Source organism: Strix aluco, chromosome Z, assembly GCF_031877795.1.
Source record: "Strix aluco isolate bStrAlu1 chromosome Z, bStrAlu1.hap1, whole genome shotgun sequence".
Lineage (NCBI taxonomy): Eukaryota > Metazoa > Chordata > Aves > Strigiformes > Strigidae > Strix > Strix aluco.
The window spans coordinates 85,147,154-85,174,072 of record NC_133971.1 but is presented as its reverse complement, the minus strand read 5'-3'; the positions used below and the strand labels follow the sequence as shown (position 1 = coordinate 85,174,072).

The following is a 26,919-nucleotide window of genomic DNA, read 5'->3' as shown; positions in this document are numbered from 1 at the left end:
CATGGGGCAGGGAGAGGTGATGTCTGACTTTCTGCTGTTGCTGGAGGCAAGAGGAGCAGTTGCTTCCCCCCACGCCACAAACCTTCCACTCGAGACAGAGCACAGCTACATCCCAGGCTGTGCCCTGCTGCAATGCCAGGGTCCTGCCTGTGCACTTGCATCCCCCAGGGCACCTCTGCCAGCGCAAGAGTGTTTGAGTATGGTAAACTCTCTATGGGTGAACTTCATATCTGAGCAAAGGAAATAAAAAGGCAGGTTCCTGGGGGGGACCACCGGTTCTGCCAGCTCTGTTGCAGGAAGAGATGAAACACAGACAAGGGAGGAGAGACTGAGACTGCCTTTCTGAGCATAAGAGGGCACAAGGAAGGTGGCTGGGCAGACTCTAGCTCTGTCCCTGAGAGGTAAAAGACTGCTGGAGTATCTGCCCTCAAGTACCGTAATTGCAGAAAAAACATAAAACAAGACTTCTACCATGTTTTGCTCAGGGTCAGATTTTTGGGGTGGCTGAGGAAAGTGTATTTGGAGAGGGTCACCCCACATTGGCCTGCTTGATGCTGCTGCATGGAGGTGTTTCAGGGTGTGCAAATCAAGCAAAGGATGTGCATCAGCAGAAAGCAGAGCCTGACCCCAGGCTTGGGAGTACCGGGCCTTGCTGAAGAGCACAATAAAGAGGAAGGCCATCAAAAGGGGCTGCAGCCCTGCTGCAAAGCCTCAGAAGATATTTCAGGGCTTGTTTTTCTCCCAGCTGTGTGTTTCAGCTGGGATGTGGGCCAAGCACATCCAGCAAGGGCTGCTGGGCAGCTGGGGAAGATGGAGCACAAATTCATCAACTCCTGCCCTGGGCCACCTCTGATGGTCAGTTCTGCTGCCATGGCCAATGCCACCAGCCTCCAGCTGCACAGACAGTCTCACTGGCAGCCCTTTCCCTGCTAACTGCCATGCCTGTCACCTTCTCATCCCTCCATGGTCATTGCCACTCCCAGCATGTGCTGGCAAGACAACCTGCCACAAGACTTGGGCTCCAGGTCCCCAGGGCTCTCCTCAGCTTGTTCCCGAGCATCTGCTTTCAGTCTGGTCTTGAGCACCCAGCCATTTCTACCAAAACCTTGGCTTCCCTGCCCATGGCATGCACTGCCAGGTAATTAAGATCATCGGTGCCCTTCAGAAGTCCTTTTTATCACAATCCTTATCAGGTAGTATCAAGGTGAGGATTGTCCTGATGTAGTCTCTGCTTGACTTTACCCTGTGAGTATGGAAGCTACCTCCTCCTGCAAAACCCCAGTCATGAACCAGTACAGCTCACAAGTCCTTCTGGGACCGCTGAGATCTGTTCCAGGAGAGGAGGCAACCCAGCTGTTGTGGCTAGTAGCTACTACTGCCAGAAAGCCTGAAAACTGTGGTTCTCAGACAAGAGATCAGAGAGCAGCAAAATTGCAAAAGGGGCGTGAAGCTGCCCTGGTGCTCAGAAGAGAAGAATGAAAGTGGCACTGACACTGGCGGAGGTTCCCTCTCCAATGAGGAAGCCTCTTGTAACAAATGTGATTTCTCTGTGTGGCTGTTTCCTTTCTGTGCTTGAACCTCTTGCAATCGGACGGGTGTGCTGTGAGTCAACCAGTGGGGCTGAGACCTGGATCCTGCCCTGGGAGCATAACGAAGCATGGCCCTGCGGTGGACATTTTTTCTGATGCTCACACCTCTGCTGGCAGCACAGGAGGAGAAAGAGCCAGACCCCAACAGCTCCAGAGAACCCCAGGAAACAGGTAAGAATTCCTTGTTCCTCTCCCCACACCAGAAGGTTTTGCTGTTCTCCTGCTGCAAGGTTGCTTGTGTATCTTTACTGTGTGCAGCATGCAGTAGCTGTAGAGAGAACTGGAGCTGAGGTCCATACTAGGGCCCAAAGCATTTAGGCATCAGTCAGGTTGTGGTGGGGTGAAGCTCTGTTTAGGGATGGAGGGCAGCAAAGCTCAGTGTGCTGGGAAAGCCTCTGCAGGGACCGTAATGTTCCTCCACAGAGTGGGCAGTGTCCCTGGGAGCATGAGAAGGCCGTATCTCTTTGCACAGTGTGTGGATACCCGGTTCTCACCACAGTGGAGATGGGTACCGGTGCCCAGCAAAGACCTGGGAAGCTGTGAGCTGAGCCCCTCTGTGTCCAGGAGACCCTGCGGGGGCAGAAGTTATGATGTGCTGGCATTGCTCTTTAACAGGCTTCCTTGGTGCTGGAAGGCCAGGGTACCCCCAAGGGCTCTGTTGGGCTCTTCCTACAAAGGCTGCACACTTTCATCCCAGCAGAGTCAGTCAGTGTGTATCTATATACAGGCTCACATGTTATCTGACCTCCCAGGAGGCCACACTGTCTGGGGTTTGAGCTGTGGTCCAGGGGCTGTGACCTTGTGTTGCTCTGCATCTGCCCGAACTGGAGTTCTCTAAACCAATCTTGCTGGAGCTAGATGATAAGAATCATTAGACTAGCATCTACTCACGTTGTCCCAGCCTGCTGCGGGGATGTGTCTGGGCTGACACAGGCTGGAGAAACCTGCTGATTAAGTACCCTGCTATGATAGAGGCATGGGAATGGGACCAGGATCTGATGTGAAGCAACAGCGGTGTCTGTACTGTGTGATATGGGCCACAGGACCCTGTTCCCAGATGAAATGTGTCCCTGTGGTTGCAGGGAGTGTGAGCACAGCACACTGTCACCCAAAAAAACAAGGGCTAAACCTGCGACAGAGGAGGTTGCACGCTAACCTCCCGCTCAAAGTGCTTCCTCTTGCCCAGATCCCCCATGGAAGCTGTCCTCCCAGGCCAGCATGTGCACTGTGCCCAAGCATTGCATGTCTTTCCAGCTTGTTTGCACAGTGCACTCTAAGGCCAGGACCTCCCCATACCATGTGCGGTGGGACACAGCAGGGACCCGGTGGCCAGCAGACCCTTGGCGCGCTCTGCACATCTCAGTCACCCAGCCGTTCCTGGAGAAGCCTGGGGCTGCCTGCGGCAGAGATTGTATTGCTGAGTGTGCACCTTGGTGTTTGCAAAAAGAGGAACCAAAAAAAAACATTTGGCAGCCGCACCCAGCAGTATGGGGAGCCCTGCTGCATCCTCGGCACATGGGCTCATCCCATCCTGGGACCTGTGCCGAGGTGCCCACCTAATGGATCGGGGTCCTTCTCTCGCTGAGGGACAGGACTAGGGGGATGGCCAGGATGGGGCAGGAGGGTCTCTCCCATCCTCATTAGGGTGGAATTGGCCTCTGTGGGGCAGACAGTGGCTGTGGGGCAGGGTAAAGCTGTTGGGTAGAGATGGGGGACATGGGGACAGGACATGACCCAAGGGTCCCCTTTCCCAGGGGTCCCTAAGCATCTCCCATGACCCTGGAGATGTAGGGTACAATCAGAGAGGGGGAATAGCCCAGTGGGGACAAGCTGCTCCCACTTCACATCAGTGTCCCTTTCCAGGAACCCAGAAAGTCACTGGGGGGGCAGGGTGCCAGGCAGTGTGGGGTTGTCCCCATTCAGCAGGGCTCCTGCATTCCCAAATCACTGGGACCAGCTTCCCCACCTCACCCTGTGTCCTTCCCCACCAGCACTGAGCACTGGCAGTACCAGTTCCAGAAAAGCCACAGGCATGGCAGTAATTTTGGGGAAGGGCCGTGGGCCATGGGGTCAGGGACTTTCCAAGAAAACGAGGCCAGTTGGCAGAGCTGTGTCCCAGGTGAGGGCACACACTGCTGGGAGCCCAGGGAAGAGCAGAGCAGCTGCAGACAGAGGATGTGGTCGGTGTGTGTGGTACAAGTGTGAGCTAGCACAGCACTGCTGCTCTGCTCACCTCATCACAGGGACACCGTGCACTGAGCAGCGTGCATTGTCTCATTGTCCTGTTGTCACCTTATTGTCTTGCTGTGCTGTTCTTACAGGGTTTTTCTCCCGCCATAAGATGCCACACCTGAACAAAAGCCTTAGCCCCTTACAGTCCCAGTGCACCTGGGAGGCAGGTGAAGAATGTTTTCCCTGCAGAGACAGGGTCTGTGATCCAGGCTGGCCCTGGCCGCTCTTTCACCAGTCTTGCTTGACATTGCACAGTGATGTAGTAGCAGCTACAAGGAACCCTAACTAGGAGCGTAGCTGCAATGCCCAGTGGGTGGGAGGGTGCTAAGTAAAATAAGACCACACTTAATCTGAAAGTGGGACTCGAATTTCAAACAGTGCCTAGACTAAATCCTGTGGGGAACACAAACGCTAAGAGACGCTGCAGAGGAGCACCTTGGGGCTTGCCGCCCTTGGGGCTGTGAACTGTGCGCTCCACCGTGCTTCCACTTCCCATCACCAGAGCACAGATTCAGGAAACAAGTATTTCACCTCCCGTTCTTAAAACTCTGTCAGATGCGCTTTTGCATGGCAGAGCAGTACAGGTTAAAGTGCCACCATTCCCCTGATCTCCCACAGTGCCTTGTTCAGTGACCTGCTTCGCCACCTCCTTTCCCTGGCACGCTCCCAAGCAGAGCAGCCCTGAGGTCTCTCTGCCCTTTCCCCACCCTCACACTGCCCATCGCTTGCTCTTAAAGAGCCACTTGGCAGCTTTGGTTGCTAGCAATGAGTACAGAGATGCTTTAAGACCCGTGCACGTCTTCTCAGTGGCTTGCAATACCATTCTCCACTGGTGGAAACAGTAGTTGCTTTTCTTAGCTCCTCTCAGCAAGCACATGGCATCAAACACAGCAAGACTCCATCGCATTTTGCTGTTGCCTCTGTTAGCTGATGAGCTGTCATGGGAAAGGGGTTGAACTTTGCCTGCTGCTCCTTAGATTTCACCTTGTCTTTTATTCTTTGTGTACGGGATAATATAATGTAAGGAAGTACATCTTTTGCTGAGGTAAGCAAAGGGCTGAAACCAGGAGACTGACCTGAATTACCAGCATAGCTTTTCCTCTTTTCTCCTGATCGTCCCTGACACCTGCTTCTGGGGCATGCTGGTTCTTTGTTTTGCCTGCCAGACTCATAACTTCTTTGCAGCATGGATGGGCAGTCCAGACATTTCTGTAAAATGCTTTCTATATTCATCAGTATTAAACAATATTAACAAGGAGGGTATTCATTTAATAGCATCAACTGAAAAAAACCTGTAATGGTTAATGTCTGACTGTGTGAGGCAAATACACCAACCTTTTGTTACCACTCTGGCCTCGGCATTCAGCATTCTCCATTTTGCAGTGAGCACACATTGCACATTATAAGAGGTGCTTGTTTGGTCACATCTACACCATATTTTCCATGCTGAAATTTCACTTGTCTCAGCCTCTTTCCTACCGTTGGGGGCGGAGGGTCCGTGGGCGGCTCTCTGCATACCACAGTGCAGGGTGAAAAACAGTGTCTGATGACTGTTTCTTTATTCTCCCGGATGCTGTTAGTCCCTACAAGGCTAGAAGCTGAGTGTTTCTTTCCCCTTTCTCTGTGAGCAGCCTCCCTTCTCCAGCAGCGCCCTGTCCCCCTGCACACAAGCATGTGCATCCATCTCCTTTGCATAATCGATAAGCTCCAGCCTGCTGGAGATCTATTACTCTCTGCCTCATGTGTGCCACACAGCTTCCCATGGCCACCACCAAAGCACACAAACGGCCACCCTGCATTATAGCAAAGGCTCCTTGGCTCCAAGGAGCTCTTTTCCCGTGCCAAATACTATGGAGTGGTTGAGGAAGGAGTGAAAGAAAGAGAGCGCGGACAGAGGTGCTCCCCCTAGCCTGTGCATCTTGACTGCACTCAGCAGTCATGGATTAGTTTCTCCCAGTGAGTTTCAAGTGGTAATCACATGCCTGCTAGGCTTGGGCTAGTCTAGAAGTGAGGTTGATTTGGATTGTATTCAGCGATGTTCTTGAGACAAAAACAGATGTGGACTGAAAGTGCCTTCTCTTCCCCCTTCTGTGAGGAAGCAGAGACTTCTAGGCTTTGACCTAGAAGTCATCAGAAATGCCACCAGAAAGGGCTCTGAGTGGCTGCAGATGTCTGAATGCAGATGGTACCAGTGCTGTGACACCCTGCACGTCTTCAGCTCCAGTGCAGCAGCAGGGGTGTGGGTAGGAGGCAAGGCCTGGAGGGACTGTGATGGCACAGGCGCTGCTAGCAGGATGCGTACAGGAGGTAAATAGGCTGTGGCATCCTGCCAGGCTGTCCTGCTGGCGTGCACTACCCCTTTGCAAGGCAAGCAAGGTCATTTTGTCATACCCATCCCTCTGTCAGACAGCGTTAATTCACAGACTAATTTCTGAGGCTGGTGCACTGTCCTACAGCAGCTCTCTCCAGGCTCTGGCTCCTCTGGGGATGAGCTGTGGGCTCTGCCTGCCTTTGCTGATCTCTCCCACGAGCCCTCAGGCTCTGCCCTTCGTGGACCATGCCCAGCCTGGGTCTGGGTGCTGGATTCAGCCCCTGTCTGCCCCAGGCGTGAGAACAACAGGGCGACATCTGGCACAGGGGAGCCTGCAGGGCAGAAAAAAAGGGGCCAAATGACCACACCCATAGCTCAGAAGGCTTGGAAGGGAGAGGGCAAGCTGCAGAGGACAGGCACCCTGCTGGCACTTGCAAGGGGCTCTGCGGGCACAGCCAGGTACAAGGAGGGAGCAAGAGGGTTTGCCATCGGGACTGCTCACCAGCATAGTCCTTGTGGCCGAAGGGCAAACGTGGCCATTGACACACCACTGACACACGTGTGGTCTTTGCAGAAGCATGTTTCAGCTGTCTGCTCTTGACTGATGCCACACTGGAAACCACGCTGGGTCACAGCAGCATTCTGCTACCCCCTCCTAGTAGACACCGACAGGAGGACTGAGGAAGCAAAACTGTGCCTCTGCCAGGCCCTTTTCTCCTGAAAAACAGAAAAGGGAAAAGTTGCTGACATCTCTGGCAGAGGATTAGGGCTGATAAATTCCCAGGTTTAAGAGAAGCGTGCACTGGAGTCCTGATGAAGGTGGCCAGCCTACTCAGAAATGTGTGGCTGTTGTGCCAGCTCAGTCCAAAGGATCCCTTCGTACACACTGGCAGCCTGGGGACCCTTACACAGCACCTATTTACTTGTACTTTAATTAACTGTCCATAACTAAGGGAAAGGCTGAATCAATCCTAAATGCCTGTCAACAATAATTAGTATAATGCTGAATATGCCTAATCAGCATGCAGAGGCTTCACCTTTTAGTAAAAAAAAAATCATAAACTTTAAACAAAGACTAATTCTCCTTTGTGCTACAGTAAGTCTGCACTGTATTACACCTCTAAAGCAGCAACCATGAGATGTGCGCTTTTCAAACACAGCGTTACCCCATGCCTCTGTAAGGAAGAACCATACAAGGCTGAAAACCTCTAGCAAGGTTTATTCATGGTTGTATCAGCAGCAAATGCTTTGCTACATGAAGGGCACTAAAAGTTTTGGTGAGGGGCTCAGGGGGGGCTGGGTGCAAGGCAGAGCTCTGGCATACAGCTGCAACCACCCCTGCCAGCCTCTGCTGGTGTTTGTAGGAAGACATTGTCCCAGATATCTCTTGAAATCTGCACCTGTCAGCAGGTTGCACATGAAGAACAATTTCTCTTTTCCTCCTCATTTCCTGCCCAGCAGGTTGCCATGTCCTGTGCTGCTGCTGAGTTTTGTGTCACTGCAGGGACTGTATGAGCTACCAGGAGGTATGGAAGCACCTACAAAAAGAAAAGCAACGAGTCCCCTTTGCACTGAAGGTTAAGGCGGGTGCAGTCTGGGAGAGGCCAGCCATGCCTGTCAGCACTTGCAGCCCCTTCGGCTCCTGGCGCTGTCTCCACTGGAGAGGTTTCATTCCCTCAAACTGCTTCTTGCTTGGGGTCAGGCCCCACAAACCTCTTTTCAAGCAATGATTTTTCACATTTCTGCTGTGACTCTAGGCTGGAAGGATCCCCATCGATGAATAAACTTTGTACAGGCAAGATTTTGGGCCCTGAAATGCAAAATGAAATGCTGAAATGCCTTCACAAATATCTCTCACCTGCCTGAAATCATTGCAGCTCAGTTTGCCTGTCTGCTGGTATTTTATTCCATTTATTTGGCAGGAGATTTAGTCTGGCTGAGATGATGCGGCCATTGTGATCTGTTGGTCTGCTGCATGAGGAGGCAAGAGCAATCATGGTTTCATGGTGAGCCCTGATGCCATTTCAGTGTGTTGGGAGGCAGTGCAAAGTCACTGTGCCAGCCTGGTAGCACTCCGGTAACTTTGGACAATGTGTGTGTACTTACAGCTGAATTTGTTGGATGAAGACTGCTCACAGAGGGATGCATTTCTTATTGCATGAAAATTGGTGTCTGGTCAGAGGGTAGAGACCCAAATTAGTGCCATGCAGAGAGACAGCAGCACTCCTGCCTAGAAACTAATGAAAAACAAATATAAGTATTTACTTCCATGAACTGCCCAATCTACATGTTGCAAAATGCAACCAAACATGCAGCTGGTTAAAGATGTACCTGCAGACCCTGTCGACTCCTTCCTGCCAAGCCAAACGCGGGCATGTTGCCCCTCCTGGGTGAGGGTGGGAGGGACAGGGACAGGATGTACCCAGTCCTAGGAGCCAGCAGGAATTTTGGGCAAGGGATGGAGAGGAGAAAACAACGTGTAACCTGCAGAGCAAAAGCGAATCAGCAACTAGAGTGGCCTTTTGCTTCAAGTAAGTGTGCACATGGGTGTAGGTGGGTAGTGCCCAGCAAGATGATGGGAATGCAGGTGAGTGGTGCCAGCAGAGACTCACTGGGTCTGGTGCACTCCCACAGCCCCTGCCTTTGGGGGAGAGAGCGCAGGAGAGAGCAGCATCCACCGGGCTGCTGGATCCCACTGGCTGGGATCCCTCCACAGCGCTTGGGTGGGCAGGAGGGCCTGAGGGTGCAGGGAGGGTTAATGCACCTGGGATCTGAGGCCTCATCCTGAGAGGTTCTCATCTCTGCCGCCCCTCAGCAGTGAGGGGGACCAGCAGCACTCTGGATGGGGACTCCTCACCCCCCGAGGACACTGCCGGAGCCCAGTGACCCTCAGGGCTCTCCCTCATGTCCTTTGCATACAGGAAGATGTAGAGTTCCCTCCGACTGGGACCCCAAGCTGCAGTTTACCCCACACCAGAGCAGCTACCTCTTGAACGATTTGGTGCAGCTGAGCTGTGCTGGGGAGTATGTGCCATCGGTCCCCGAGATCAGATGTATTTCCAACGGGACCCAGACCTTGTGGAATGAGACTGCTACCTGCAAGGGTAGGCACAGCCCCGCATCACCCTGACCCAGGGTCCTGAGCTGGCGGCAGGACCTCTGTGAGATGGTCGTGCTTCAGCCCCACCTGGGTGACAGTCCAGGAATGGGAGACCTGGATGCCTTGGCTTCCCCCCCTGTCCTGGCAGTGCCAGGGCATCTTTTATCTCAGCACCTTGCTTCAGGCAGCTGCCAGGGTCTATGCTCCTGGAGAGGGGTTCCAAGGCAGGAACAAAGGTCCCAGCACTAGGGGCTACTGTGAGCCCCATACCTTCAAACAGTGCCTGGGCATATGGCCGAGGTGGTGGGAGTGGAAGGACCTCTGTGTGAAAGCTAGGGAGGATCCCAGTCCCCTGGTCAGTCTTACCTGAATGGAGTCTGAGTGGGGAAGACCACACACCTGTAGGGATGGATGGGACTGCTCTTGGGGTGGCCTGCTGCCACCCTCAGCTCTGCTCTAGGCTGCAAGAGAGGGATTTGGAGTTGCATGTAGTAACCAAAGGAGCTAGGCAGTGTCAAAATCAAGGCAATAGACCCCACAGCAGACCCTTTCTCATCCTGCTTACATCCGCTCCTCCTCCTCTGTGCAGATGCATGCCAGCCACCCCAGTGGGACTCAAGACTCCGCTTTACCCCAGAGAAGTGGTTTTATGGGCCCAATGAAGAGGTGGCACTGAGCTGCTTTGCAGAGAACTCTCCTCCCCTTGCTGTGATCAGATGTGCAAAAGAAGAGACCTCTCTTGGAGTTTGGAAGGATGCTTGGGAGGTGAAGGACATTCAGGGAACATGGCATGGGGTAACAGAAAACCTGGTCTGCAACACAAGTAAGTGGAGGAGCAGTAGGTCTCCCCTGCTACATGTGCTTCTCCCCAGGGAGGGACACTGGACATCCTGCCATATCCACGAAATGCCTTGGCCACAGCTCAGAGATGGGCCCTAGTTGAGACCAGTCTCCAAGATGGGGAGGGACTTCAGTGTGGAATGGGTTTTCTCACTGTGCCCACATCTCCTCCCAGTCTGTTCCTCAGTTGCAGGCCATGGGGAACTTGGAGGAGGCCACATCCTGCCCCTCAGTTCACCTCTCTCCCAGTCTCCTATATCACTACCTTGCACAGACACACACTCCTTTCTTGCACTTGGGGGGTCTTGGGTTTCCTCGTGGTGTTGAATGCTGACACCATAGTCAGTCATGACAAAGCCTTGGTCCCCCTCCCGCCTGAACATCCCCTGTCCCTGAGAAGGACTCTCACACTTTCTCCCTGACAGGAATGTGCCCAAAACCCCAGTGGGATAAAAAACTTCAGTTTCCATCAAACAGAAATTATTACCAAAGGAATGCAGAACTGACACTGACCTGCTATGCAGGTCTCAAGCCATCCTTCCCCGAGGTCAAATGTGCAAGTGAATTGCTGGAAGTCAGTTCTGGAAGACCAGTCTATAGAGATACGTGGTGGGGCAGGAACATCACAGGTGCCTGGATGCGCATTGAGAGGACTGTAGAGTGCATTGGTAAGTGAGACAGCAGCAGCTCTCCCATGTCCCCTCTCTACCTTCACCCTCAATAGCCAGTCCTGACATTGCCCAGCTAAGCTGCAGGCACGCCACAGTCCCTTGGTGCTGTGTTGCCTGTGCAAACTGTTGAAGAGGACAGCCTGGCCAGGAGACAAGAGACAAGGTAGTGCCAGCCAGGCAAGCTGGCAGCTCCTGCAGTGTTTCCTGAGCAGGCCAAGCTTGGGGCCCTGCAGATGGGTGCCAGGGCCTGGGGCAGGATCCAGGGCCAGTACTGAGGTGCACGGAGGTGCCATGATCCTTGCTGCACCCCCAACTGCCACCCTGGAGTGCACAGGTCTGCTTGTCCCCCTACCTGCCTGTGCAGGTGATGGACCCCGGGGACATCTCCTGCAGCCCCAGGAGTTGTAGTGGAAGGGACTGAAGGGAGCCCTGAGTGCCTGTGGCTGGGTCAGCCCTTGGCACCAGCGCTGGAGTCTGTGAAGGATGCACCTGGGGGAAGAGCAATGCCCTCCCTCAGGTGATGCGGATGTGGGACTGCCCCAGGCAGGAACAAAGCTGTGCTGAGTGTGGGGATGGCCGTGCAGGGCCAGCCCAGTGCTCAGGCAAGATAGGCAGGGAGAGATGTTGAAACCTCCCCACCTGAGGCTGTGGGAGATGGCTAAGAGTGTCCATGAGCAGAAGTGGGTGGGAAGGGGAGGTTCATGGATGAGTGACCCTTCACACTTCAGGTGCACAAGGAGAGCCCCCTCCAAACATGCCTTGCATGTGGGTAACATCCTGGCAGATGGATGTGTCATCTTCCATCTCCCTTCAGGGGCTGGATGGATTGCTGGGAATTTCTCTCCTACCACCTAACCATGCTCCACCTTCACCTCTGCCAGAAATGTGCCAAAGGCCCTGGCGAGATGAAAGAATCCAGCTGGCACCAGACCAGGAGAATTACAAGAAGAACGAGGAAGTGATGCTGATCTGTCCTGAGGGTTTCCAGCCATCCTTCACCAAAATCAAATGTTGGAGTGCAGGTCAGACCATCAATAGGAGGAAACCTGTAACCAGAGATATTTGGCGGGGAAGCAACATCAGAGGTGACTGGATCCACATTAAGTCCAGACTTGACTGCATTGGTAAGGGAGGCATCAGGAGCTCTCCTGGCTGCCCCACTCTGCCCCAAACTGAGTGCTTGCCAATAGCCCACCACCCAGCCCTGACCCAGCTTGTCACCTCCCAGCCCAACTAACACCCACTTTCACCTCTGCCAGAAACATGCCAAAGGCCCTGGCGAGATGAAAGAATCCAGCTGGCACCAGACCAGGAAAATTACAAGAAGAATGAGGAAGTGATGCTGAGCTGTCCTGAGGGTTTCCAGCCATCCTTCACCAAAATCAAATGTTGGAGTGGAGGTCAGACCATCAGTGATGGGAAACCTGTAACCAGATATATTTGGCGGGGAAGCAACATCAGAGGTGACTGGATCCACATTAAGTCCAGACTTGACTGCATCGGTAAGGGAGGCATCAGGAGCTCTCCTGGCTGCCCCACTCTGCCCCAAACTGAGTGCTTGCCAATAGCCCACCACCCAGCCCTGACCCAGCTTGTCACCTCCCAGCCCAACTAACACCCACTTTCACCTCTGCCAGAAACATGCCAAAGGCCCTGGCGAGACGAAAGAATCCAGCTGTCACCAGACCAGGAGAATTACAAGAAGAGTGAGGAAGTGATGCTGAGCTGTCCTGAGGGTTTCCAGCCGTCCTTCACCAAAATCAAATGTTGGAGTGGAGGTCAGACCATCAGTGATGGGAAACCTGTAAACAGAGAGATTTGGCTGGGAGGCAACATCAGAGGTGGCTGGATCCACATTCAGCCCAGCGTGAAGTGCATTGGTAAGGGAGGCACCAGGGGCGGGATGGTCCCTTGCAGGGGCAGAATGCTGGGAATATGTCTGGGTGAGAGTCAGTATGGGAAGGTCATGGTTTTCCCTTGGGGCCAGTGCTGTGAGGTTTGATGATTGTGGAAGTAGCTCCTGCAAAGCCAAGATGAAATGTGCCCCGCTGTGGTCTCCCATGGCACCAAAGATTGACTGAAATCACAGACCTCAGAGGGTGTGAGGGCAGAAGGACCCCATGTTCCTCCTTGTGAGCTGTGATGTAGCCAGCTGGGGACACACTGTCCTGTACTTCCTTTTGTTGCCCCCGCCATGTCCTGATGTTTCAATGAATGGAGGCAATTGTCCCACTGGGGGAATTCTCCCAAAAGGTCATGTTCAGCTTCTGAGCACACCATGACCCCAAACTCCTGCTGCTCCCCTACCAGAGACCTGGAGTGACCAATTTCAGCCTCTTGCTTTCCCTCCCTCCCAGCTGGGTGGGGAGCAGGGCTCTCCGACTGCAGCACCCTCGCAGGGCTGGGAGGAGAAGGGAAGGGAGTGACCCTCTTGCAACGTTTCCTTTACAGAGGACTTCCAGGTTGTCCCCAAGACCTTGGAGATTTCCAGCACCAGCATCAAACTGAACTGGACCTGCAGGCTCCCTGACACCTGTCAGCGCATGTGGGCAACATGCCATCTGGCAGGGCCTTCCTCCCCTCCCTGTGAGGCTGAGGAGGTGAAGGGAGAGGAGATGTTACATGGTCAGGAGGGAACATTCACCTGTCCCCCTCTGCAGCCCTTCACTGTCTACAATGTCACCGTCTTCCTGCCCCCCAGCACGATCCTGTACACACGACTCCTCAGGACAAATGAAACGAGTATGTGTCCACCTACATGAAATGTAAAGGTGCCCTTCACCTGGGAGCTCAGCCTGAGCATCTGCTCCCTACAGTGATGGTCCTGCGATTGGGGCTGTTTGGAGCCTCTGCAGCTCTGGAAAAGGGGCTGTGCAGTCCCTGGAGCACGGCATGACCCCTCCTCACTCTCCCCCTTCTCATGACACTGTTGCAGCTCCTGCTGCTGTAGCACATGCAGCCTTTAGGGGGACAAATCCTGCTTAGGGGGTCCCTTTGCAGCCTGTTCCCTGGGCCAGGAGATGCCTGAACCCTGCTCTGGGCTCAGACCCTCCTTGTTGACATTGTGCATGACCCTGACCTCTTGTGCTTCCAGTGCCAGACAAACCAAAGAAGCTGTGGCTGGATCCCAACACAGGGTCCCTCAGGTGGAAGGCGCTGCCCTCCTGCAAAGGGGAGATCATCGGATACCAGGTACCAGGGGACCACAGACTGCCCGTGGTGCCGCTGACCTTGCCAGGCACGTTCCTGCCTGGACCTCTGTGCAGGCAGCCTGGGGAGATTGGGGAAGGGAAGGCTGTCATGACTCATGGGAAGAAAGAGATGTTCAGGGCCCCTCTTGTGGGTGATGTCACCACAGCGCCTGTGGTGTTGCAATACTGTACCGGTGACCTGGCCTTGGGCTCATTACTCTTCAAACAATTGGCTTTCCTCTTGCCCTCAGCTCTTCACAGAGATTTGGTCCTTTGCTCACAGACACAGCCACTCTGACATCTTGAGTGTTGGCTCCAAATTCCTCCTCTCATCCTCTTGTCTACCTTGAGGTCCACGCATGGGGCCAAGGCTCCTGCTGGTTCCTCTCCAGGAGCCTTCCACAAGGAGGGCAGGCGCAGAGGAGGGGAAGCTTGCAGGGGTGCTTTTCTCTGTCTTGGTGTGCTGTGGGCAGGTTCCTAGAGGACAGGTCAGAGCTGCTGCCCTCCAGCTCGGTCCCCTGTCCCCAGTTGAACATCACGGCCAGGAGCGCGCAGGACGGCGGCTTCCTGGAGATGGAGCGGCTGCGGCTGAGCGGCTCCGTCACTGAGCACCCGCTGCCTGAGCTCAGCCCCGGCAGCAGCTACGTGGTGATGATGCAGGGGCTCACGGCTGCCGGAGCCGGGCCTGCGTCGCTGTGGGAGTTTCAGACCAACAGCTCGGGTAAGGCTCGCTGTGTCCTGGTGCCTCCAGGGTGGCCACAACGTGCACCCTGGCTGAGGCAGCTCTCTGTCCCCAGCCCTGTGGCCTTGTGGCCATCACCAAGGAGCCTGGGCACAGAGGAGCTGTGCTCTGCAGCCTGCACTGCCCGCGGCTGCCCCTGCTCCTTGCACAGCCCCTGCTGTTCTGCCCACAGATGCTCATCCCCCAGCTCTTCCCCTCCAGGCACCCCGCAGCCTCTTGACATCAGCTGCCACAGCGTCCGTGACATCTCCCCATCCCAAGGGACGGCCGTGCTTCCCCTCCATCCCATCTCTAGTCCCCCTGAGGTGGCGAGGTGAGTGCAGCCCCCAGCAGCTCTGCTCTCTGCAGCCCCAAGAGGGGTTTCGCCACTGGCAGCCTTTGCCTGCAGCCGCCCCCATCCCTCTCTCTCCATCCCTGTCCCCCCTGGCCCTCTCACCACCCCGCCTTGCAGGGAGCACCAGCTGATCGTGGCCGCCACGCACAACGGCACGGCGGTGGAAGGCGCCTGCTCGGGGGACCCACAGCCCTTCAACGCTAGCCATCAGCCAGGGACCTACGTGGCCGCCGTGATCAACCTCACCACCCCCACGGACTTTGTGCTGGGCGAGGGGACCCGCGGGCAGGGTTTCCACAACGCTGCCCTCCAGCCGGGCTGGGACTACATGGCCCTTCTCCGCCTCGTCCGCCGCTCGCAGCAGGTACCTACCACGGGGGGCTCCTGCTCTCCAGGTCGCTGCCAGCCAGGGCCAGGACCCTCGGCAGGGTCTATGGTGAGCAGCAGTGCCACACGGGCTCTGCTCCCAGCTCCTGTGCTGAGAGCCTGGGTGCCCTGGCAGGACAGTGCTCCAGGGTCCCTGGCCACAGCTGGGACATTCGGTGGCCGTGGGTGGGAGGCATTTGGCCCCAGGGTTGGCAGTGGAGCAGGAGTGGCCTGAGTTCTCCCTCCTGTCTCCTCCAACAGGCAGAGAAGTTCACCTGCATCTGCTACACCTTCTCTGTTGGTAAGTGGGGTCCTCACACCCTGTGCCCGAGCCCCTCTCCCACATGTTCACTTTTTTCCCAGCCTGGCTGCTTTCCATGGAGAGGAGCTGGCTGAGCACAGGAGTGGTGGGGTCTCGTTGTCCTACTTCCATCTTTGTTGAAGTTCTCTGTATCTTGAACCTATCTATGGTAGATGGGCTTTGGGCAACCTCTGGCCACTTGGGCAGCTGTGGTACCAATGGCAGCTGGACACTGTGCATCATCTCTGCCACCATCGCATATTGCATCTTAGCCCAAGTACTCCCCTGATGCATGTTGAAGCCCAGAAATGCAAACACCTCACCAGGCTCTGTCCATGCCTGGGGCAGTCAGGGAGACAGGGCCCACGTTGGAGGGTATCACACCAAGAAAGCACCTAATCTTTCTGCCCCTGCTTAGCTATTCTCCAGTGCAAAGCCTGTGGTGAGAGATGAGGGAAGCTGCTTTTCACCACATTCCACTATATAGGATCTCCTGGTGCCTGGTTCAGGCTGTGCATGAGCCTGAGTCTGGTCTGTGCTGGTTGCAGGGCAGGAGTCGAGGCCTCTGCTGGGCGGGATGCCCATGGTTATGGCAGTAGCGCTGATCGTTGCACTCCTGGCACTGGGGGTTTTGCTACTCTTCATGCTCTTCAGGTCAGTATGTATCCCATCTTTCCTGCTCTCTGTGAGGCATCCAGCACCTTGCATTGACAGGGAGTGTCCAAGTGGACCCTGAGATAAAGCAAGGTGGTAGGCAGGGCTGTTACATAGGCAACAGCCTCTCCTCTGTCTCTCTATTCTGCTGGTCTATGGGCCTGACTTGCTGTTTTGCAGGAGAAAGTACAACAATTCAAAAAACTCAGAGAACATCAGCACTATCCCCCTGCGAAGACGTCAAGGAGGTGCAGTATGAGCAGAGCCCTACATGCCTGGTCTGGACAGACTGTCTGTTAAAAACACAGCCACAGTGCTTACAGGCTCTGTAAAGTCTTTACAGGAACAAGGGGATCAGAGCTTTCTGGCACTGGGAAAGGGACGCCTTGCAGGAGAAAGGGACCTGAGTGGGGAGGGACAATCTAGAATTTGGTGGGGTCCTGACCACAACAATGCCAGTGCAGTCCCAGCTGCAGAGCTCCAGGGCCAGCCATGAGGTGCATGCTAAACTGGCCTCGGTGTCTCCTTAGGTGTGTGCAAGCTGAACACACAGATCCAAGTGGAGGAACTGCTGGAGGCTCTGAAGAGGTTTAAGAGGGCAGAAATAGAGGCAGAGCAGACAGAGGATGAATCAGACAACAGGCATGGCGCTGGGCGTCTGAGAGAGTATCAGGTCTGGTTGAGCTTTGCTTTCCCACCTGACTGCACTGTCCACCCAGCCCTCACCCCTTCCTTGGGTATGTGATGCAGTTGGCCTTGGTCAGCCCCAGAACACTTGATAATGCAGAGTGGGCTTGTCTTCTTCCTCTGCAGCAACTGTCCTCCACTTCGTTGCATCCCTGCGATGCCGGGCAGGAGCTGTGTAATCAGAGCAAGAACCGCTACAAGAGCATCATCCCATGTAAGCAGAGCTCACCAGGGGTTGGCACAGCCGCTTGGAGGTGGTTGGGGAGTACAGGGTGCTGGGCTGGTGTATGTGCCCCTCCAGCTCATCAGCAGTGCTGAGCTCCTCGTCTCACCCTCTGTGGCCACTGAAATCCAGAGGCATTTTCCAAAATCATCACTGTTTTATGTCCAGTTGAAGAATCCTTGTTCTGCTCCTCAAATCTCCCTGCAAGCTTAATCATTCATCACTGCATTCCTATTCCTGCTGTTAGTTATCACTGAACACTGCCCTGTCCCATCCAGAGGTGGGTGTTTGTGGGAAAGTGGAGGGAGTGAACCAATTTCTATCAAAATTTAAAGCTCCTCTGAGCCCCACATGGTATGGACATTTGGCCATTACATTAACCGTCTTCCCCAAAAGCACATTACGTTTCCTGCTGTGCCATGTCACCTTTCTTCTCATTAGCTGCTCTTTATCTCTGAAAATATCCTAAGGAGGGAGCGGACCATCCTGGACTTTGCAATATGACATCCCCCTCCTTAAGCAGTCACTTCATTGCTGCTCCGAAGAGACAGTCCACTGACTCCCACCTCCCTTTTCTTTCAGACGATCACTGCCGTGTGGTGCTGCAGCCCTCTGACATGGGGAATGGCTACATCAATGCCAGCTACGTGGATGTAGGTAGCACGGAATTGCTACCCTGAACAGGGTAGAGGTGCCTGGGCTGGGTAGGAGAGGTGCCTGTCTGCTCTCAGTGAGGACAGTGCTGCTCACATGGGTGGCCCCGAGGTCTGACACTTGCTGCCCTCAAGTGCTGGCAGATCTTGGGATGTCACTCTCCTTGAGTCCTCTCTAAGCTGCCTGGAGTACTCTGGGTTTGTGTGCAGTTCTCATTTCTAACAAAAATGGACCTGTGCAAGGGGACAGAAGCTCAGATGCAGCCTCTGGGTACCTATTCTCAATGCTGTGGGACACGTTGTGCCAAGGGCTCTGGGCTCTGGTGCTTGTGGGGATGGGTCCTTTATTTCATTCCCTGTTAAACATTTAACCCATGTGATCAGAGCTGTTTGAACCTCTTCCCCACAGAGCTACCGGAGTTCACGCTTCTTCATTGCAGCTCAAGGTGGGTGCTCCCAACCCTCATGCTCAGGAGACACCAGTCACTGCCCTGAGCACTTTGGGGAGTGGGGAACTGGGATAGCAGCCTAAGATCTGTTAATGGCTCCGTCCAAGGCCCTGTATCACCTAGGCCTCTGTCTTGAATGGTGGTTACAGCTGCTGCAAGGCGTGGAAGGCCTCAGTGTCAGTTTGGTAGTGGCCAGCTGGAGATGGTCCCTGCACTACCCAGCCTGAGGACACAGTCCTTCCACCCACAAGCTTGGTTTGTTCCCTTTGGCAGCTGGCGTGACAGGGACAAACCTGCAAATGCCTGACACGTCCACACTCAGTGCACTCAGAGACAGGCTCCTTCCCGTGGTGCAATGCCAGGATGGGTTAGTCTGCTCTGTGCAGCATGCAGTGAGAAGATCTCAGGCTCCTTGCAAAGCAGCAGAAATGCTTTTCAGGAAATAGGAGCCTAAATGTGGGAGCAGCTCACAGTCGTCTTGAGGGTCTGCATGGGGAAGCCCCTGAAGCAACAGTGAATTCCTGATGTATCCTGGGCTCACCTGCCCTCCCTCTTCCTTGTCCCAATTACTAACAGGGGTGATGAAGCCACCCATCACCCCCAGTCAGGTGCTGCTGTGCCCAGGCTGTGCAGTTAGTCCCTGAGCAGAGGGAAGCCCAGGGCTGTTCATAGCCTGGGAACATCTGAGTTGTGGCTGGGAGCAGCTACGCCCCCACGGCTTGGACACTGGCACAGGGCTTTCCTCTTTCTCCCCAAGGCCCCTTGCCTGGGACAGTGCTGGATTTCTGGCAGATGGTCTGGCAGGAGAAGACCTCGGTCATTGTGATGCTGACGGGCTTAGTGGAGCAGAATAAGGTAGAGAAACCATCTCAGCCTGTGCTCAGCTTGGGCCTCCCCAGAGCCCAGGCTTCCTTGCCTGCTTTGCTTTGCTTTGCTCCCAGTGCAGCTGTCAGTGGGAGCGGGGAGCAGCTCCACACCACTGCTGGCTTGCAACGCTCCCCTCATAAGTTTGCTCGTGCTTAGCGGTCTCGCTGCTGTTGACAGACCAAGTGTGAGCAGTATTGGCCAGAGCAGGAGCAGGTCTACGGGGAATTCACCGTGACACTCAACAACATCAGGACCACCACGGGCCTTGTCACACGCATCTTCTGCCTGCAGAAGGTGAGCCTGGCGTGTAGCTGACATGGGGATGCAGAAAGCTTTTGAGTTTCAACAGCTAGTGGAAGCTGTCAGCCAAGAGATGCTGTGGGGAGCGCTGCCTGGCCTCCAGGACTAACAGGTCAGCATTGCTATCACTGGGTGCTATGACAAGGCATCAGACCCAGGTTTCTGTGCCAGGCAAAGGCAATTGGTCAGCTGCAGTGGTCACCCCAGGTGAGTCTGGACTGATGATGTACATGGACAGATTGTGCACCCTCGAGAGCTTGGATGAGGTGATCACAAAGGCAATTAAAGGGTATAAAATGGCATCTCTGTACATTCAGGATGATGGGACTGGTGCCTGCCTGTCACCTGGGCGAATCTGCTGAGGGTCCACATTGAAGCTCTGAGGTCACTTACAGCTCCTAAACCTGGACAAATAGTTTATGGTTTAAGATAACTTACAAAATGACATTTCTCAAGACAGGTACTTCTGCTGAAGTTATACCACAAATAATAAGCAGAAATTGAAGGAGCTGCAAGGAGGGGAAAACATGTACAATGTAAAGAAATTGCAGTTATGCATATTCTTGTCTTTTCTTGTCTTGCCCAGAGCAAAATCTATCTGAAAGGTAAACGTCCAAGAGCACCTGATGGTGGGACATAAGCAGTTCATTAGTTCAGGCCAAGTGAATGTGATGTTTAGGGAAAAATACATGATGGTCTGGTAACAAAAGTGACTACATTCACATCAGTGCAGTACCAGTCTTAGGAAATACCTTGTTTGGGGAAGCCAGGGCTTTTCAATGACTATGGAAACACTCTAAACTGTGATTTATTTCTTTTTTCCTCTGGGGCACAAGCTGCGTTTACTACTTTGAGTTCACTGTTCACAGTGCAGGGAAGCAGAAAACATAGTGAACTGTGTGGCTGTGTGCTGGGTGAATTTGCCCTTTGCTGTCTGATGAGCTATAATGGATCAGTCATTGCAGTAGGGGTGCTGGGGGGGAACACTGTGTGCTGGTGCCCCCCTGAAGTGGTTTACTCCACTGCTCCCTACTTGTTGGCATGCAATTACTTCATGCAAGTTTCCAGGTTGGTTCCTGCTCCCTGCTCCCAGCCATGTCTCCCTCTTTGCAGGCAGGCTGTGCTCTCCCAAGAGCGGTGGAGCAGTTTCACTACCAGCTGTGGCCAGACCACGGGGTCCCCAGAAACCCTGCCCAGCTCCTGTGCTTAGTGGAGATGGTGAACAAGAGGGTGTTGGAAGCACCTGCTGGACCCGTGCTGGTGCACTGCAGGTACTGGGCTGGGAGCGCTTGGGTGCTGGGGCAAGGCTTGCTGGGGCACCACTGACCCCCAATTTTCTGTCATCAGTGCAGGGATTGGGCGCACAGGTACCTTCATCGCCCTGGACTTCCTCCTGAAGATGGGGAAGGCTGAGGGGAAGGTGGATGTGTTTCAGTGTGTGCAGCGGCTGCGGGAGCAGCGGGTCAGCATGGTGCAGACCAAGGTGAGGAGTTACCTGCTCCCTGCCCACTGTCAGGCTGCAGATCTGCTTCCCACCCTTCCCAGGGATGTGGCATGCAAATCCACACTGGCCATGCCATTCATGGCCTAGCCACAGGGACTGGAGGTGCTAGGTGATGGAGACCGCAGGATCTTGTGGCCAAACCTAGTCAGGATCCATGTTCCCCTGAGACCCTCTGAGGGGCCAGCAGCATTCACATGTACCAGTCATCCTGGTATAGAAGGGCTGTCTTGTAGGCAAGGAGCATGAATGAGAGTCCATATGTCCTTCAGGCTTTCAGGATGTCTGCCCTAGTGGCATCTTCTGTGCTGAAGTGTCCTGGCCTAGATACTAGGTCCCCATGGTCTGCTCAGTGCTGGGACCCTTTGAAGAAAACTGGGTTGGGCAGGACCATCCAGCTGCCTCTAGGAGGACTCACTAGTTCACTGGTTTTCTGGGTTTCCTTCCTCAGAGCAGGGGTCTGGTCTGAGAGGGAGTATTAAACCACAGGGAAGATAGTCTTGTCTGGGTTGTTGAAATTTCTCAAGAGCAGGGCTCTCTGCACTGAGGTGACTGGCCTCAGAGCCCCACAGCAGGAAGGTGAAGGATGGACCTGGCTCATTCCTGACACAGGTTGATGCCGGTGAGCTGGTGGTCTGGAGTCCCAGAGCTCTTCATAGAGCTGCTCCAGACTGTGCAGCTGACCCATGTCCTCATGCAGGAGCAGTACACCTTCCTCTACGAGGTGCTGCTCGAAGGCTTGCTCTGCGGCAGCACCGGGGTCCCAGTGGAGAGCATCACCAGCCATATCCACTGCCTTCAAGAATCTGAGACCTCAAGGCACAACAATGTCCTTGAGAAGGAGTTCAAGGTACCATCAGGATCTGGTGCACTGGGTCTGGTGCTGTGGGGCTGGTCTGTGGTGCCTCCCCGCTACTGCTGCCCTCCTCAGCTGTGGGATGGAGATGGGGAAAATTTCTCTGGGGTGGCTGAGGAAGGGGAGGAGCTGGCAGGCAGGACTTGCTTGGATGAACCATCCCTACAGGCCCTGCAGAAGTTTTCCGAGTTGTTCCAACTGCTGCCATGCAGAGAAGCAGAGAAACCCAGCAACCAGCCCAAGAACCGCAAGCCAGGGATCCTGCCAGGTACCACTGGAAGGGCTGGGCAGCCCCTTGCTCTGCAGCCCAGCACCTGAGAGCAGCAAGGGGGGATGATGCTCCCCTGCTGCTTCCCTCCCCAGCACCATGCAACTGGCAGGTTTTGCCCAAGGTCCAATCATCATTTTCTGTTCGGTCATAAATATATATTAGGTTGGTCCCTCCATGGGAGCAAGATCCCATCCCGTCTTCCTTGTGGGCTTGCTGGAGGCACGTATTCATGGGGCATACCAGGGACAAACATGTCCCTGGGTCTCATCTTTCCCAGTGGAGGAGCCCACATGAGGCATCAGGGAGTAATGATGAGGCCACCCTCCTAACTGCTGCACCTCTGTGCCTCTGCCCATGGGGATTTGGACATCCTGTGTCAGGCAGCCCTGAGCTTTCATAGCCATGGGGCTGGTGGTGCCTGTTCATCCAAGCCTCTCCAGCCCGTGCCCCAGGGAGCCACAGTGACCCCACCGCTTGCAGGGAAAGCCCCATGCCTCCATACAGAAAAAGGATAGCTCATCATGTCCCTCTCTTTGCGCCTTGCCTCCACAGCGGATTCCTGCCGGCCCATCCTGATGTCCTCGCTGAACATGGATGGCTCGCCAGGTTACATCAACGCCGTGTTTGCCAACGTAAGGCTCCAGCCCCAGCCGGGGGTGGGAGCTGCTGAGAGCAACAGAGACCCCCCTGGGCACCACTGCTCAAGGCAGGGGTAGACCACGTTACCCTTGTTTGAGGTGTCCCAGCCCTGAGACTTCTTCACAGTGACTGCTTCCCAGCGGCTGGGACCCTGCTGCCAGGAGATGGCCCCCGCGATCAGCCTAAGCCCTGCCTGCACAGGCAACTCAGCAGGCTGCTTCACAGCGGCTGGTCTTTGCCTGCTGGGAGCAGAGCCCGGGTGTGATGAGCTGAGGGGGCAGCAGGGTGTCAGCCTGCTCTGAGCAGGGCTGGGGTGCCCTGCCTCTCCTCGGGCTCTGTCCCAGCCCTGCAGACCCCTGGCTGCAGGGAGGCGGGGAGCCACCCCCACTGTCAGAGAGGCTCTCAAGGTGTGGATTTTGTGATCTTTTCCTCCCCTCACACCCGGTGTGTTTTGCAGACATACAGCGAGGAGGACAGACTCATCGTCACTCAGCTGCCTCTCCCCACCACACTGGTGGATTTTTGGTCTCTGGTCTGGGATTACACCTGCACATCAGTGGTTGTGCTGAACCAGCTCCAGGAGCTGGACAAGGTCAGCAGCCCACGCGTAGCCCTCCCCTCTCCTGGCTCCCCATGGGGCCGGGCAGTGTGCTTTCTGCCTTTGCCCCCACACAGCTCTTCTCCTGAGACCCCTGCTTGCTGCAGGACCCCACTGCAGGCCTGTGGGCTCCACCTGGGAGAGTCCTGCTGACAGGCAGACCCACCACCATGGCACTACAGTGGTGGTCTGTCCCCAGTCTCACAGCAAGGCACCATCCCTCAAGTTTTGCTTACCGCTGCCCAGGTGTCCTCTCCACAGGAGTGTTATTTTTCTGGCTGCAGCACTGTGGGTTGGTCCCCAGCAAACAGCAAGGCAGAGCACCCACATGGCGTGTGGGCGAGGGGCTGGTGTGAGCACGCTCACGCGAGGTGCTGAGCTCTGCCACGTGTGCAGGCTGGGGCTGTGTGTGATCATGTGCTATCTCCCCCCCTAGACATACGTGGAGTTCTGGCCCACCCAGGGTGAAGCTGCATATGGCCGTTTCCACGTCCACCTGATCTCAGAGGAGCCCGGAGCTGGCTTCACAGCCTGGACGCTTGCCCTCACCAACAGGCAGCAGGTGTGCTCTTTGCACGGAGATGGCAAAGTCCTTTGAGAACAGCCTTTGCAAGAGCTGGGAGGACTGGCCAGGCTCCAGCATCAGCAGGATTTTGGGTCAAAGTCACAGCTAGGGATGGCAGAGGCCACAGCAGTCAGAGGGGTTGGATGTGGTCCAATAAGGGCACTGGCCAGAGCACAGCCTTTTGCCTGAGAGAGAGGTTAGTCCCAAGACGGTGAGTTTGCAAGCAGAGGTACATTTGTGTACCTTTCTAACTTGGAGGACAGCAGCCGTGGATAGAGTTTGTGCATCTCAGTGGTGGTTCGTGGATGGGGACAGCTATTACAGGTATCTGGGCGCTGGACTGGCCTCACTCTGAGCAGCACCTGGTGCTCAGCTCTTATCTCATGCTCTGTCCATCTGCCAGTCTCAGAGCACTCCATGGAGAAAGGCAAAGGCTGGGACTGAGCCATCCCACTGCGGAGCTGCTCCCTTGATCCAGTGTGCATGGCTGAGCCAGGACTGACACACACTGTCCTGCCCTTCCCTCCATGAAGCCAGTGGGTTTCTTCTCTGTCCAACCCGCTGTCCTTCTTCCCCACTAGCCCAAGAAGTCTGCACTGGAAGTCCGGTTCTGGCAACTGAAGGACTGGCCCATGCAGCACCGTCTTCCTCCACACCCTGCCACAATCATCAGCCTGCTAGGGAAGGTGGAGACACACCATCGGCAGAGCCAAGATGGTCATATCCTCGTCACCTGCTGGTGAGTGATGTCTCTCAGAGGAGCAACTGCAGCACAGAGCTGGCTCAGCCCAGGCTGCGTCAGTGAACTTGGATCACAGCTCCATCTTGGGTGGACATATGGACAGGAATTCAGCTGTGTTCAGGGAGGAAGGCTTCCCTGTGGAGGCTGGCTGGGTGCAGGATCTGTGGACAAGATCATCCTGAGAGCCTGCATGTCTAGTGGAACACCTCTGAGACTCAGCCCTCCCAGGTGATCCCAAAGCAAGTGACTCTCCCCTTGCTCTCCTCCGCAGGGATGGTGCCAGTCGGAGCGGGATCTTCTGTGCTGCTAGTTTCCTGTGTGAGCAGATCCAAAGTGAAGGGCTGGTGGATGTATCCCAGGCTGTGAGGATGCTGAAGAGGCGGCGGAGACAACTGGTTAAAGATGTGGTAGGTGCTGACTTCAAATCCAGCCAGGATGGCAACACCAGAGCAAGAGCCAAAGCCTGGACTCTTCCGGAAGCTGCCCTAGCACCTGTGTGCTCAGATCATCCAGGGGGATGATGAGACCTCTGAAAACCCTATTTTCTGCCGCTGAGAGATACCCACTCACTCAGGGGCAGGTTCTGCAGAACCGGATGGGCACCAAAGCATCCTGCAGACTGAGTTGCCCCTTTCTGGTCCACCTGGCCTGCTCAGCAGGGGGCTGCACTCGTGGGTGCTCAGGCACTTCTCCTGAACCCACCTCACCACCCTGTCTGGGTGCTAGAGGCCTTCCTAGGGTGAGCACCCCAGATGGGAGTGAGCAGCAGATGCTTCATGCCATGGATGCTGGCTCTCCTCCCAAGACCACCTGGCTCCAGCATTGGGGTAGCCCAGCCCTCAGCTACAGCAGGGGAAGGCGGGCTCTAACTGGGAGGAGGAGAGTGGTCTGTACCTGCACCTGGCCTGCTCAGGAAGCTGTTGGCAACCAAGGCTGGCCTTCCACTGCAGGTGTTCGTGTACCAGGTTCTCACGTGCATCCTTCTGTCCACAGGATCAGTATGGGCTCTGCTACGAACTAGCCCTCAGCTACTTGAATTCATTTGAAACCTATGGGAATTTCAAGTAGAGGCATTGCCACAGCCCATCTGTGGCCAGGACTTTGACTCTTGGCAGCCTTCCATCCAGAAACCAGAGGAGATGAGAGGGATGTGCACAGCCCCAAGATGCTTTACTCCCCTGAAAAGCCACCCCAAGGGTCCTCTGTGGCTGGAGAGCACAGTCTGAACTGTCTCCAAATTGTGGTCAGGGTTTGAAGCCAGAATCTGACCCTTTGCCCAGAGTTTGCACAGAAACTTACCTGGACTCACAGCCTGACTATGCAGAGCAGAGAAGAGGCACCAGAACTTGATCTGTCTGCCGGGGATTAAGAGAACCAGCTGTCCCATCCATGATCCTTGTCCTTCAGACAGCCCCAGGGAGAGTGGGGGTAGCTCCACCTACACCCAAACTGTTTTGCCAGGGGAGCATCAAACCACTGTAAGATCCATGGGGCTCAGGAGCACAGGCTATTTGTCCTACTTTGGGAGAAGCATGAAGCCCAAGGCCAACAAGAGCCAAGGGAGGGACAATCCTTAGTCCTGTGGGGCTAGCCTGGTCCTTCCTACCCCACACAACTCCTTCGTGGAGCTCCATCTTCCTGATGCTGATCCAGGTGCTACAGCCCTGCCAGCTCCAGAGACGCTCCCTCACCAGCCTGTCTGGCTCCACCATGGTAATCCCAGGTTGTAGTGGCTCAATTTAGGTATCCTGGATGCTGTTCTGGCAGGGGCTGCTGCACCACAGAGACTATTTCTGCCTTTGCTGCTCAAGGGCAAGGGGCCTCAGAGCCAGGACCGACCCCATGGCTCTGTTCTGTGTCTCACCAATAAAGACTCTGTGCTGGCCATGGTGGTGGTGACCTCCGATCTTCACTTTTCTTCCAGGTTTGACCTGGCACAGAGGCTGCAAAGGAGCTGAAAGCACACAGGTCACCCCGCTCTGGCCACAGCATGGGCACAGAATACACTCCTGCCCAAGATATGCATTGAAGGACATCACCCTTCACTGATTCCCACCACGCACCCCATCCAAACTCACATGAGAGCTGCCCAGCACAGGTCTGGGGGTCAGAAAGGCTCTCAGGCACTATTTGGGGACAGGGGGTCACAGCAGCCCTGCTCGTGGCCTCCCCTCAACAGGGCACAGTTAGGTCCCTGCAGGGAGGTGTGACCCCACAAGGGCAATGAGGGGACCAGA

General features: G+C 55.1%; 1 protein-coding gene across 2 annotated transcripts; it reads left to right on the top strand.

Moving 5' to 3' along the window:
- The first annotated feature begins 1,626 nt into the window (after nucleotides 1-1,626).
- LOC141918595 (receptor-type tyrosine-protein phosphatase kappa-like) lies at nucleotides 1,627-26,567 on the top strand. 2 transcript variants are annotated; one of them, XM_074813256.1, is made up of 31 exons: nucleotides 1,649-1,760; nucleotides 9,054-9,236; nucleotides 9,822-10,055; nucleotides 10,498-10,740; nucleotides 11,625-11,867; nucleotides 12,003-12,245; nucleotides 12,381-12,623; nucleotides 13,195-13,485; nucleotides 13,838-13,935; nucleotides 14,463-14,655; nucleotides 14,878-14,989; nucleotides 15,128-15,374; nucleotides 15,638-15,677; nucleotides 16,226-16,331; nucleotides 16,512-16,579; nucleotides 16,862-17,004; nucleotides 17,145-17,232; nucleotides 17,824-17,894; nucleotides 18,304-18,340; nucleotides 19,101-19,198; nucleotides 19,388-19,504; nucleotides 20,624-20,781; nucleotides 20,858-20,993; nucleotides 21,712-21,861; nucleotides 22,036-22,135; nucleotides 22,691-22,770; nucleotides 23,235-23,369; nucleotides 23,812-23,937; nucleotides 24,522-24,679; nucleotides 24,954-25,089; nucleotides 25,676-26,567. In XM_074813256.1, the coding sequence occupies exons 1-31, from the start codon at nucleotides 1,658-1,660 to the stop codon at nucleotides 25,748-25,750; spliced, it is 4,455 nt and encodes a 1,484-aa protein (XP_074669357.1). In that variant the 5' UTR covers nucleotides 1,649-1,657; the 3' UTR covers nucleotides 25,751-26,567. The 2 variants fall into 2 exon arrangements, with proteins under 2 accessions (XP_074669358.1, XP_074669357.1); XM_074813257.1 differs by lacking the exon at nucleotides 9,054-9,236 and having other exon boundaries at nucleotides 1,627-1,760.
- Nucleotides 26,568-26,919: the final 352 nt, after the last annotated feature.